Source organism: Acinonyx jubatus, chromosome A1, assembly GCF_027475565.1.
Source record: "Acinonyx jubatus isolate Ajub_Pintada_27869175 chromosome A1, VMU_Ajub_asm_v1.0, whole genome shotgun sequence".
Classification (NCBI taxonomy): Eukaryota; Metazoa; Chordata; class Mammalia; order Carnivora; family Felidae; genus Acinonyx; species Acinonyx jubatus.
Genome location: NC_069380.1, coordinates 11,713,686 through 11,727,493, shown reverse-complemented (window position 1 = coordinate 11,727,493; position 13,808 = coordinate 11,713,686). Strand labels below are relative to the sequence as shown.

The 13,808-nt window shown below is 33.9% G+C and overlaps 1 protein-coding gene across 8 annotated transcripts in view; it reads right to left on the bottom strand.

Annotated features, from left to right (window-relative positions):
• The window catches only part of PDS5B (PDS5 cohesin associated factor B), a 188,177-nt gene that overhangs the window by 56,612 nt on the left and 117,757 nt on the right, over nucleotides 1-13,808 (bottom strand). For all 8 annotated transcript variants that reach the window (XM_027064656.2, XM_027064657.2, XM_027064660.2 and 5 more), the window contains exons 18-19: nucleotides 10,026-10,131; nucleotides 7,066-7,226 (exon numbers count right to left, since the gene is read on the bottom strand). In XM_027064656.2, the coding sequence (XP_026920457.1) occupies nucleotides 7,066-7,226; nucleotides 10,026-10,131 (267 nt within the window). The remainder of the gene's footprint in view (nucleotides 1-7,065; nucleotides 7,227-10,025; nucleotides 10,132-13,808) is intronic.

Here is a 13,808-nt window from a genome sequence, read left to right as displayed (position 1 = left end):
ATATTTAGTCTGGGGTTTGCTTTCAGATATAAGAGGAACAGGGGAAGTAGAATTATAAATTACAGTAAAGTGGCTGTAAGTTATTCACATATAAGCCCGTTGCTGGATACATAGGAGTTTATTGTAATAGTCTATCTACTTCTCTATATGTCTGAAAATTTCAGGAGTAAAATGTTTCAGAGTCTCACCAAACTATCCTTTTAGTCTATGGTTTGAAGTTCTTTATGAAATGAAAAATTATTACTTTCTGGTAACTTCAGTAACTAAACTCCCCAGATAAGACCCATCATATCATAGATCAGACTTTCCAATACCAACATCCATAAATACCTTTTCTTAGTAATCAAGAGAAAATTACATGTCACATAGAAGTAAAAAAGCAATTTGGGTTGGAATTTTTGAAGACAGAATGAGAAATTTTAAGCTCATCCAATGTTTTGCATATTCATTTAAACAGAAAACAGAAAAAAATAAACAGAACAGAAATAAATCAAAACAAAGAAAAAAAAACTTTCAAGAATTCTGAACTACTAGGCAGTCTTAGAAGTCAGTGAAATGTAAATGAAACAACTATCTTCTGATTGCTTTTTCTAAGTTCCCGTTAAAAGAAATGCTTTACTCCCTTGTTAAATTGATTTTCTTCTTTCCAATTCAAGGGTTTTTTTTCTCCCGATAATAATCACACATGCAGAAAATGCAAAAACTGAAAAATACGTTAATACCACTAAAAAAAAAAAAAAAAAAAAAACCTCAAAATTCTACTACTCTGAAATGATTACTGCTAACATTTGGTTAACAATTCTAAAATTTCTCTATACATACATACACATATTTAAGTAAACCAGGGTACAAACTACATAGTATTTGGAAACATTTTTTCACCAATAATGCTGTAGAGAACTTCCTATACCAAGTACTGCTAAACACTAATTTTAATGCTCATATATATCTTTAGCAGATAGATATTATACCACAACTAGTCTAACCAATCCCCTACTGATGAACATTTAGATGTTTTGGTTTTTCTTTTTTAGTCTTAACAACAAAAGCACCAACATCCTTATTCTAGTTATTTATGCACTGTTTCTGAGCTTTAAGATTTAAGCCTACCCTATAATCTGCTCTGGGACCCTGGTGCTATAAATCAGAAATTGTATTTCCTAGATTCCTTCAAGAGTTGCCTTCCTGTTGGATTCTTCCAATAAGAGACACTATAGCTTCTTCAGGCATCTTGTGCAGTAGCTCTGCCATACCCCCCCCCCCCCCCAGCAACAACTAGGACACTCCTACTGTGACAGCTGGTTGGCTGTGCCAATACTGACAGGGCTCTTCCATCCAATGGGCAGTCCTGAACACCACTTGTCAGCCGGCCAGCCCTAGGGGTCATAGCTGCTTCCAGCAGTTCATAGTCCTTGGGTTACCAAAACAACCTGCTCTTTCATCCTTCAAACATCTGTATTAATTAATGTACGTTTAAAATACCTTGTGTGGTTTCTGTTCCTCTGACTCAACCCTGACCCATAGTATCATTAGGTAGGTATCTTTTCTAATTATCTCTGAAATAAGTTCCTGAAAATAACACTGCAGAGTTGGAAGACTACAAGCACACATTTTAAGTTGGTATGTATTACCACATTACCAACCCAGAAAAGCTGAATCATTTATAATTCAGTCAAGAGACATCACTGGAATGCTAGCTAATCCTGGTGTTTTTATTTGTTTTTGCCTCAATTACTATTAGTAGGCATAAATGTCTTTTCTTGATTTGAGGGGCTAGAAGGCTTTCCTGTTTGTGAATTTCCTGTTCATTCCCTTTGCCAGTATTCTACTGTGAAACCTGTTTGTTATATTTTTAAGAGTCTTTATACGGTACAGATATTAACCTTTTCAAAGTTATACATACTGAAAATAGTTTCCAAGCATACCATTTGTATTTCTAACTTACTTCATGATTTCTGCTTTTGTCTAAATGGTATTCTTCCTCACTAAAATATAAGGAGAGAGTCTGTTCATCAACAAAACTTGATACACACTTCAGTACCTTATACACAGTAGAGTCTCTATAAATATTTTTCAACAAATGGATATTTAATAATATAATCCATCAGTATTTCATCTTATGATCTGGCATCAGTATCCCTTCACCCACAAAAAAAAAAAAAAAAGGAATTACAAAACTGTTCTGGTTACCAGTACTTTTATTGATTCATTTTATACATTTAAAATCTTAGATAAATCTTTAACTCATTTCAAATATATGTAACATCAAGATAAGCAGTTTACATTGATTTTTCTTTTCAAAACAGCTTGCCAATAATTTACTGGGCAATCTAACTTTTCCTAATTTTTTTGTTAAATATTATACTTCTCTACTCAGTATTATAAGGCTGCAAATTTCTTGTGTTACCCCTAGGTCTTCTGATTTTTATTCCTATAATATTCTCAAAATGGTTGTTAGTGTTATATGGGATTTTGGCTTATATTGGCTATCTTGGTTTTGGTAGTTTTTCAGTTGATTCACAGATTTTCCATGAAATACAATAACTCTCTCTCCTCCAACACTTGTACTTCTTAAATTTATTTTTTAATGTAATTATATTGGCTAATGCTTCTGAAACAATGTTAAATCATGGCAGAGATAGTGTATTTTCTTCATTTTGTTCCTAATTTTACTGTGAATGCTTCTGGTGTTTACTATATGATGACACCTATTTTTGGTCTGAGACACATTTATTATGTTATGAAGGCATTTAATCCTAATTTATTAGGTTTAATTAGAAATAGACTCCTTTAGCATTCTAATCCTTGTCACATCAATGTGACCTACTGTGTGCCTTTTCCCTTATACTCAATTATATAATATTAGGCCTATCAATACCAATCCTCTTTGTATTCCTGAAAGTAATCACATCTGACCATAATATATTTTTGTTTTACTGTAGTCAACTCTCTTTTTTCTAAAATTTTACTTAAACTTTTTGCAGCAATATTAGTAAGCTCTGTTTGAAGTTTTCTTTTGAGGGAATATCTGTTAACTAGTTTTAGCACTCCTGCTGGTTATCTTGGCTTTACAAGTAATCTGAATGTTGTTTGGTTTTGTCATGCTCTAAACAACTTAAAAAAATTAGAACCCTTGGTTTCTTACAGATGTGAAATAATACTTTCTTTAACATTTAACTTTTACTGGCACGTTTTACTAGAGGATACTTTTCACCATTTTTTTTATTATCATAGCCTAATTAGGTTTTTTCTTCTTCTTCGAGCCAATTTTATTTATTTACATTTTCCTTAAAAAAAAAATCAGGTTTTCCAATATTTAAAACATAGATATAGGCACATCTAAAATTTAAACACTGAGGGGCGCCTGGGTGGCTCAGTCAGTTGGGTGTCCGACTTCGGCTCAGGTCATAATCTCGCAGTTTGTGAGTTCGAGCCCTACATCGGGCTCTGTGCTGCCAGCTCAGAGCCTGGAGCCTGCTTCACATTCTGTGTTCCCCTCTCTCTCTGCCTCTCCCTTGCTCACTCTCTGTCTCTCAATGATAAATAAACGTTAAAAAAAATTTTTTTAATTTAAACACTAAAAGTAAAATGATAAGAAAAAAACAAATCAGATACGCCAACAAAAACAAAAGGTAGAATTAGGAGCTTAAGCAAAACTGAATGCAAAGGGGAAGAGTATATACCTTGGTAGGCAGAGTTCATAATATAAAAGGGGTTATTAATACATTTCCTGAGTCTTTATATCCTAAAGAATATCCTTCATTTGTCCTTAAGCACAACTTGGCTACTTAGGAAATTCTTAGGTTATATTCTTTTTGTCCATGAAATCTCTCTAGTTGTTGAATCATTAACTTTAGAAATCTTAGGTGGTTGAAAGAAATAAGCGAGCCTCTTTATTTTTCCATTGTACATAACATACTTCCTTTTCTTTGCCCTTGATGTTTGTGAAATCACTTCTGTAATCCCTGAAAATTCAGTAATTCCACCAGGATATTTTCCTAAAACAGGAGTCCTCTTGATATCCAGATTCAAGTAGCCAATCATTCTGAAAAAGTTTACTATTATTTTTTTTTATTATTATTTTCCATTTTCCATCACTCTGTTGTCTTCACCACAAAAACCACTTAGGGGTTTTCACTTTCTGCTATTAAAGAAATTTAACTGCCTTCATTTCTATGCCTACATTTCCACATTCTATGCAATCTCCTCAAGTTCCATTGCTAGCTTACCGATTACATTTTCAAAATTGCTTACTCTGCTCCTTGCTGCTTATACTAAATTATACTTTATAATGCAAGTATGTTCCTGTCTTCTTTACCATTGGTTCTGACACTTCCCTTTTTATATATTTGTTTTGTTTTCTCTTTTTCCAGGTATCATTTGCTGCTTAACTTTTTGGCAGTTTAGAATCACTTAAAATTTTCTTTTTTCCTAGAAAAATTCAATTCTTCCCAACAGTGATTATCAGCTTTCGAGTACTAAAATATGTGCATCGGTTTCATGTTTGTTAATTTATTTGTACTCTGTTAACTCACCTTTGAGCAACAGAAATTCTCTGGCTCTGCCATTTGAACAAAAAGGCAGGCAGCATCTCCCTGAAGACTGAACATCAGATGCCACTCTTAAAAAATTAACATCAAAGCTCCCAACTCCTTCATCAGCTGGCTAAGTAAGGAGCACGGAGAAGGGAGTGGGGACTAAAGGCAGCAAGTCTCTCATCTCCGTGGAATTTCTCTCCAAGTCTACTGAAACCTGCCAGTGACAAGAACTAGCTCCACCTGGACTATGGCTATATTCCATGCTATAAGGGGACTCTTAGTTTGGGGACAACTGCCTACTCTGGAGGTAAGTCAGACTCCTGACAGACAGGAATCAGAACAGAAACCATAGCAACCATCATTTTTGTTTAGTGGCTGAACACACAATCTTTTATGTGTCTCTAAAGTTGGTAATAAGACGTTTGCTTCAAAATTCTCCTCTAAGCTTTACTTCACCTCTAAGCTTTGCTCCTCCTGCTAAGGAAAATAGGTCAGTCCAAAGAAAAACGGTGTGACCACGAAGTCTCTCCTTTAGTTCTAGGACAGCCGAAATTAGGCTCTCCTTATTTCTCTCAAAGCCTGCCCATACCTCAATCTCCTCCTTCTAAATTAACCAACGACAGAACACTTACTATCCATTCCCTTATATGCCTGATTCAGGAATATGGGTATCAACCATCAATGTTCTCACATTCAATTCGGTCTAAATAATCTAGGAGCAATTCTGTCCAATTCTACTTACGATTCATTTCTCTTGTGGTTCCTCTAAATTATTTTGGTGAATTCAAGGGAAGATGCTTTAATCAACACTCAGCTCTATCATTTTTCCTCAAAATCAACTCACCCAATTAATAATTTAAAACATAAAATCTGCACACATATTTTATCTCCTGGAAGACATATTATACTATGAGCTACTTCATCAAGAACAGTGTGTGCACACAGCAGGTATTCAATATCAGTTAATTCTCCTCATGAGAAACATGTGAAATATACTTAGCATATAAATAAAATAATCTTCAAGTTCCATATTAAAGCAGCATATGTTTTAAAATGACCTTTGCATGTTCTAAAATGTCTACCTTTCAACCTTGCTCTTATATAGTTCTCCCACAAATACATCAATGTTTAAGATATTAAAGATACTAGGAAAGATAGTCAAGAATGAAAATAAAAACCACTAGTGAATAAATCAAACTAAAACTTGCCCAAAACCCTAATTAAGAGAGGAACTGTGCCATTATGGATATGGTACCATAGGCATTCAGAGGCCTAAATTCAAATCTTCCCTCTGTACATTCTAGCTATATGATCTAAAACCATTTACCTCAAGTGAATACCAGATTTCTCATTTGGAAGATCAGGATAATTCCTACACTTTACTGAACTGTTACAAGGTTTAAATGAGATAATACAATAAGTGGGCATTCAGTAAGTGATACAGCATTATATGTACTGTGTGTGTGCATGTGTTTTTCCCCAAACTCTGATCTCTGATCTGTGTTGGAGAATCAGAGCACCATTCCAAAGGAATATTCATATTCTCCATCCTCTTAAAAATTAAGAAGTCAATTCTAAACAATAAAGTTTCTTACTCCTGCCAAAGAGGATGGGATTATAAAATTCTGGTTATGTTTCAATTACCATGTGAACTAGAATTAAGTTCACATGAACAAAGAATAACAAAAAGTGTACCTGGGATTTTAAGAGCTACCTTTGTCCATTTTCTCTCTGAGGAAATAGGCCACAGGTAATTCTTTAACATGAAGAAGCATGCTACCCCAACCACAACTAATTAGACCAGCAGCTAAGCCAGAAGTAATGAGGCAGATGTAAAGCGAACCACCAATGCCTATGGCAAGATCAGGACCAACTGTCAGATACACCCTCCAGGAAGCGGGAGGAGAGATGCATACAGAGAAGTACGGGTCCATACAGAATGACGACTCATCGTTTTGAGATATCACAGAATCTTGAATAATCAACCAGCACTAGAGATCCCAAGGATAACAGCACAATTTCCAATTCTTAGAAATACTGAAAACACACACAAAAGTACACTGCTATTAGGATGATTATTCCATGCTTCCCTACGTCAAATAAAGCAGTGCTTCTGAAAATTTCAATTCAATACCTTTAACCACAGAGGATAGTGAAGAGTCCTATGCACAGTCCTGCTGAAATTTCTTTGAAATTTCCCACTAGACCTTAAATTCATGTGAACTGTTTATTCTATGCCATGTCAAGAGAATGTTTTACTAGAAAATTGTTTTCATTAAAATATTTACGCAAAATAGATGCTTGAGAAAGAAATGCCATGTTTGCCCCACATTTTCATGAAATCATCCAAAATACCAACCAGTGCTATCCCCTCAGGAAATGAGAATCTAAACCGAACGATACCAACTTAATATAACTTAGACATGATTTCCTCAAAACTTACAAGATTCCAACTACTACATAAATCGAGAAACAGTAAATTATTTTTCTATTTTCCTGAGTATTTATCAGAATAAACTCAACTTACGATCTGATGTGTGGGAAATCCTCTTCAATTTTGCTTCCTGTGTTTTTAAAAATTTGGAGTGCAGCCTCTGCTACTTTTTCATCATCCATTTTCAGGCAAGCCAGGAGAGACTCAAATGTTTCAGCAGAATGAAATGAGATGGGATGTGTAAATGAGAGTACCTAAAAAAATGAGTCATAAAAATGGTCTGTAAACCCTTTTCATCTTTAAAATACAATTGGAAATACTCAAATCAAAGTAAATACAAAAATATTTATGCTAACAAGTATATGAGAACACAGTAAACTTTAAAACTTACTCAAATATGTAAAAGATATGTTCTTTAAATCACAGGATTTAAAGAAGTCCTTTCTTTCAAAATTAAATTACATGTTAATATAATTCTACTCAAAATAGTTTAGATTTTGGTTAATGTTTGACTTATTTATTTATTGAGAGACAGAGACAGAGAGAGAGAGAGAGAGAACAAGCAGAGGAGAAGCAGAAGAGACAAGGAGAGAGAGGGAGAGAAAGGATCCCAAGCAGGCCCTGTGCTGTCAGCACAGAGCCCAACATGGGTCCTCATGATCTCATGAGATCATGACCTGAGCCAAGATCAAGAGTCGGATGCTTAACCAACTGAGCCACCCAGGTGCCCCTGATTTTTTTTTTGGAGGAGAATTAGAGAAGAGGGACAAGAAGAGAGAATTTACCAAAATAGCTCATTTTTCTAAACAGAGGGGATTAAAAGAGACTAGCTAGTAACATTTTTGAAAAAAGGTTATTCAGGGAAGGGGGTAAAACAGATAGTAAAAGGTATCATAACATTACAATTATCAAATCAACATGGTACTAATAGAAGAAACAAAACAGAAAACATAAAGCAATAAATAGTCCTAGCATATATAAGAACTTAGATTCTACAGAGGCAACAGAGAACGAAAATGAATGGGATTTTTAATAAACAGTCCTGATAAAACTGCATAGCTATTGGGAGAAAATCCAATTAGATCTTTCCTTCCAATACACACTTTCAAAATAAATTTCAGATGTTTATATTTCAGATTAAAGAACAGAATAAAAATTTTCTGAACAAGACAGGATTTTCAAGCTTAAAATAAACAAGTAGAATCAAATGTGGAAAGTAAAATCAAGCAAGTCATAGAAAAATATATTAAGCATAATGCCGTGTTTGTAAGATACAGAAACAAGCAAAATAAGTGATGTTAGAGATACATAAATAGAGATGATAGAACTATAAAGACAGTATGAGAATGAATAATGAAAAATGACCTCAAACTCAGAACAATTATATCTGGGGGATGTGAATCAGGGAAAAAACTACTCAGGGAAATTCAACAGTATTTTTTATTTTTTAATGTTTATTTATTTTGAGAGTGTTTGTGTGTGCATGAGTGAGCGGGGAAGGGGTAGAGAGACAGGGAGAGACAGAATCCCAAGCAGGCTCTGTGCTGTCAGCGCAGAGCCCGCAGTGCAGAACCTGATGCGGGGCTTGATCCCACGAACCTGTGAGATCATGACCTGAGCTGAAATCAAGAGCTGGACACTTAACCAACTGAGCCACCCAGGTGCCCCTCAACAGAATTGTTAATACTCTATTTGAGTTAGCATCCTATTTACTTTTCACTGTATTCACTTCATTACCAGACCTTATAACTTACATATAATAGATTACATTTTATTTTTTTATTTATAAAAAAGCAAAGGAAATAAAAAACTCCCATCAGTTTAAAAAGAACAAAAAATTGAGATGTCAGTAGAAAATGAACACAGGATAAAAAATAATGAATTCACCATAAGGAAAACACTAATGATTAACATATGGAAGTTATACCTCACTGCAATAATTACACAAATTAAAACATTATTTTTACTTATCAAATTAGCAAATCTCTTTAAAATTTACAATATTCCATGTTTGTGAAGATAAGTTAGGCACGTTCCTTCACTGCTGGCGGAATTATATAGGAGTATGATTTTTCTGTGAAGGAATTCGACTAAATATATACACCAAAAATTTTTGAAACTGATCATTCTCTTTACATTTCAGGATTTTTTTTAAAAAAGGCATTTGCAAGAGATCTTAGACATATTTATCTTTGCAGTGATTATAAGAATAAAATTAGAAAAATCTAAATATCCAGAGAAACAGTTGGGAATACTATGACACTGCAAAAGTGAACTAATCACCATTTCAAAAAAAATAATGTTTCTTAATATGAGCCAGACACTGTGCTAAGAAACTTACGTACATGGTTTAATTTAGTGTTCTGTGAGATAAGTGCTATCATTATCTCCATTACAGATAAGGAAGCGGAGGCAATGAACTTACCCAAACGCATCCATCAAATAAATAACAGCCATAAATCAGATATGTTTTTTGGCACTCTTAAAAACACTATCTTAAAAACCACTGAAAAAATGCTTGTAATTTAATGAGGGAAAATAGTCAAGATATAAAACTATACACTCAGTCTAATCTCAACTATATAAAGTGTGCATTGTTTTCAAGATTAAAAGGGAAACAAAAGAAATGTTTATGTATGATAGGCTTATGAAAGTTTTCTTCTTTATCATTTTATACTTTCTAAGTTGTCAACAATTAACTGGTATTTTTGTAATAAGTACAAGGCAGTAGCTTATTTTGACTAACAAAATAAAAGGTAAAATGAAGTTTTAGGAAGAATTTGGCTCCATCTTTGCTTCCTGATGACAACTTCTAAGTATAATTCACTATTTTAGTGTAATAATACTAGGCTATATTATACGATTTAAACCTTAAAATATTTAGCTTACATGTTAGAGGAAATGAGGCATTTCTACATGACCTAAAATGATTGAGAAAATTTTACTTCAGGTTCTATAAACTTAAGAAGCAAGTCTGAAGCACACAAAACATATACTATACATATCAGGCAGTCACCTGATTAGGCTCTTCATTTCACCATATGCATACTTACCTTAAGCAGTTCAAGACCTGCCCTGATGGCCTGATCAGTTGGAACACCCTCGTCTTCATCATCTGCTGTTCCATCTATTGATTTGTTCACTTGCTTAATAAGAGCACTAAAGTATGAGGGAAAAAGATGGTCATATTTTCAAGTGGCCTTTAGTAGCAATGTCTAAGAAAAATAATCCTGAATATTTTCTATATAGACCATATCCAAACACATAAAAATCTGATATAGTTGTTTCCCAAACATTACTGCAAAACAAAAAAACTGTAATAGGTATTTTGAGGCACTTGTTTTCAAAACAGTATTTTCCCCTGTCCATTCAAATGAAGTCCAAATGTTATCTGATTTGCTGTTTATTAACGCTATCTGTATTTTTATTCTTGCATTTTCCATGGAAGATCTATGCCTAAACACATAAACAGATGTCTTCTAATTATCTAAAATTCATTATTGCTCCAGAAGTCCCACAATGTATATTGAAATAAAGGATAAACGGCAACATTAAGCACTTTCAAATATTACTTGCCAAAATATTGCCAAAAGCACTTGCCAAATATTACTATATGTCAGTACTGTTGTTAAGAGCCAGAAACACACAGGCCTGTTCCTGAAAGGTGTAAAAATACCTAGATAATAGACCTATAATAAAACTTCATTAGAAATTAAAACAGATTAAAAAGGAAACAAAATGCTTTGAATTTTCTTCTAAAAACAAGTTTGCTATTTTTTTTTTAATTTTTTTTAAACGTTTATTTATTATTGAGAGACAGTGAGAGATAGAGCATGAGCATGGGAGGGGCAGAGAGAGGAAGAGACACAGAATCCGAAGCAGGCTCCAGGCTCTAGGCTGTCAGCACAGAGACCGACAGAGGGCTTAAACCCACAAACTGCGAGACCATGACCTGAGCCGAAGTTGGATGCTTAATCGACTGAGCCACCCAGGCGCCCCTAAAAACAAGTTTGTTATTTTAAAATAAACATTTATAATGCAATGTCAATTATCTAAAATAATCACTCACACTTTCAGGCATTCTTTTTAAAAAACCAAATAACATACACTAAGGGTAGAGACATAGTATGTATCAAAAGCAGGAAAATTCAACTATTCAATGTTCCTTAAAATGCTTAGTAGCTCTATATTTCTACAAAAATATTATGTACTCAAATTTAAGTTCAAGCTACGAGTCAAATTTATCTGTCCCCCTTCAGGGTCTCCTTAAAATTTATCACCTCTTAGTGGCTGATCTATTGATTAACTGTGTCTCATAGCTCCAACTATCCGGAATAAAACTATCTCAGGGGCCCCAAGGGTTTTTACCTAGACATCCCACAGGAATGAAAAATACCACCTATCCAAAATCAAATTCATTATTTTCTTCCATGATTAAGGGCATGAAGCTCTCAGTCTAGTGAAGGAAGGCCAAAAATAAGTAAACAAATACAGAGAAAATATAATCAGGGAACAACAAAGATTAGAAAGAAGGCAAAGACAAGAAGTGAAGTTCGTTACCCAGCATAGTCAGGAAAGGCATTTCTGAGCTAAGAACCAAAGAACAAGAGCCAGTCATATAAAAATCTGTGAGAAAAAGCATCAACCTCTTTGGAAAACCAAAGAGAATCAACTGAAAAACTATTAAAAAGTACTGAGAGTTCAGTGACGTGACACTAACAAAACACAAAAAAATCAACAGTGCTTTTCTCTATCAGCCAAAGCCACCTATAAAATACAGACGGGGAAAATCTATTCACAACGACAAGTCAAAATACATAAAATAAAAAGTTATAAATGCACAGAATCTATGTGTAAACTCTAAAACTATATGAAGGGAGCACAGGGATTTGAATAAACCAAAACCAAAACAAGTCTTTTTATAAAATGGGAACACAATATTATACAAATGGCATTTTTCACTAAATCTACAAATGTATCAGGGCAACACAACTTGGTAAAGAAGATTCAACAGATTCATTCTATGGCTCAACTGGAAAAATCAATTAAGGTTTGGGAACAGCCAATTAATTTTAATGGGGGGAGGATGAAAGAACTTTCTCAACAAGATAAAAAGTATCATTAAAACTTCAGAAGACAAAGGAACCAAATGGAAAATTCATTAATCCAAATCATACAAAAATTTATGCTATAATAAGGAAACATTGCAAATCAAAAGTGGGAAGGGAAGAATCTTCCAATAAATGGAATTGATACAGCTAGCATTTAAAGGATGGATATCTATTTCCACATTATACTAAAATGAATTCCAGACCAATTAAAGATTTAAACAGAAAAAACATAACCACCTAATATGATACCAAAGGCAGAGAAATCATAAAGGAAACAAATGACAGATTTAATTATATATAATTTATACAAATTTGAAAGGCAACAGAACTAAGTTAATGGCCTTATTTTATAAAGGATTCTTACAACCAATAAGCAAAAGACAACTTCTCCAAGTCTCTCATAGAAAAGTATTTTAAAAAGCAAATAACCAAGAAATATATGGGGGAAAAAATGTTCAACTTTATTAGTGACTCATTGTTTTTAAAAAAGAAGATCATCATTCACCTGTAAAATGGCAAGGACTAAAAAGGTTAATAGCCACTCTAGCAGGAAGAGTTAGCTGAATTGGACACTCACTGACTACTGGTGGGGACCAAGAGTGGAATCTGAGACATATATAGTGTGATGGTTAACCAAGAGGGCTCTGGAACCAAACTTCCTGGGTTACAATGTCATTCGCCACTTCCTAGCAGTGGGGAAATTATTCAACATCTGTGTAACTCACTGTTCCTTATCTATAAATTGGAAATGATAACATTTCTTGTCTCATATGGTTAAGAAGTAAATGAGCAAAAGAGATAAACATTTAGAATCATCCAAGGCACTTTATAAGGACTAACTGCTACTACCTGTTACTGTTATTTATGTTTTGATATATTTTCTGTATCACTATGACCTATCGACAATAAAGCCAAAGACCTATTTTGATTCTCAGTCAGAATGTTCATGGTACACATTATTTGTGAAAACTTTCTCGCACTTATCTTTCAAAACACTACAAAAACCTGGTGTTCTTACATTCCTGTAATTTTTCTACTGTTAAACAAAATTCCAAGGTTCTGTCCATGATCTTTTTATCTTTTTACTTCTTTCTATACAACCTCTTGCCCAGGGAAAGAATCCATTATCACAGTTTCACATTAAGCTCAGTTTTCCTTGATTTTTAAAGAACTTTTTGGTCATGTCCAAGTAAGAAGCACATGAGCTCCCTTAATTCTTTTCAAAGTTATTACTATGTGCTTCATTGGAACTTGAGTTCTTAGACTTGACTCCTCAACTTTATTCCCATCTCCAGTAAGATGACCCATTCTTTTAAAACCTTCCCCCAATATAATCTTTCCTTTCCATCCCACTACCAGCATCCAAAATTTATAACACTTTACAGTCTATCCCTTCTACTTCCTTCCTCTTACCCATCATTAATCATCCACTGTTCTCAACAGACTAAAGTAAAAGCTCTAAAGTTATACCTTAAATGCTTTCCACAATCTGATCCCAACTTCTTTTTTAGCATTATCTCATAATATTTCTATACCTTTCCACACTATAGTTTAAATGGATGGCAATCATTTCCTAAATATCTTTTTTTTTTTCCTATCCAGCTAGCTTGGTTTATATTAACCTCAGTGCCTAGAATATTCTTTCTCCCACCTCCATAAAAACATAATCTTACACATTCTTCCTCTTAAGTCAAATACTACTCTCTTAGAGAAATCCTTGAGTCT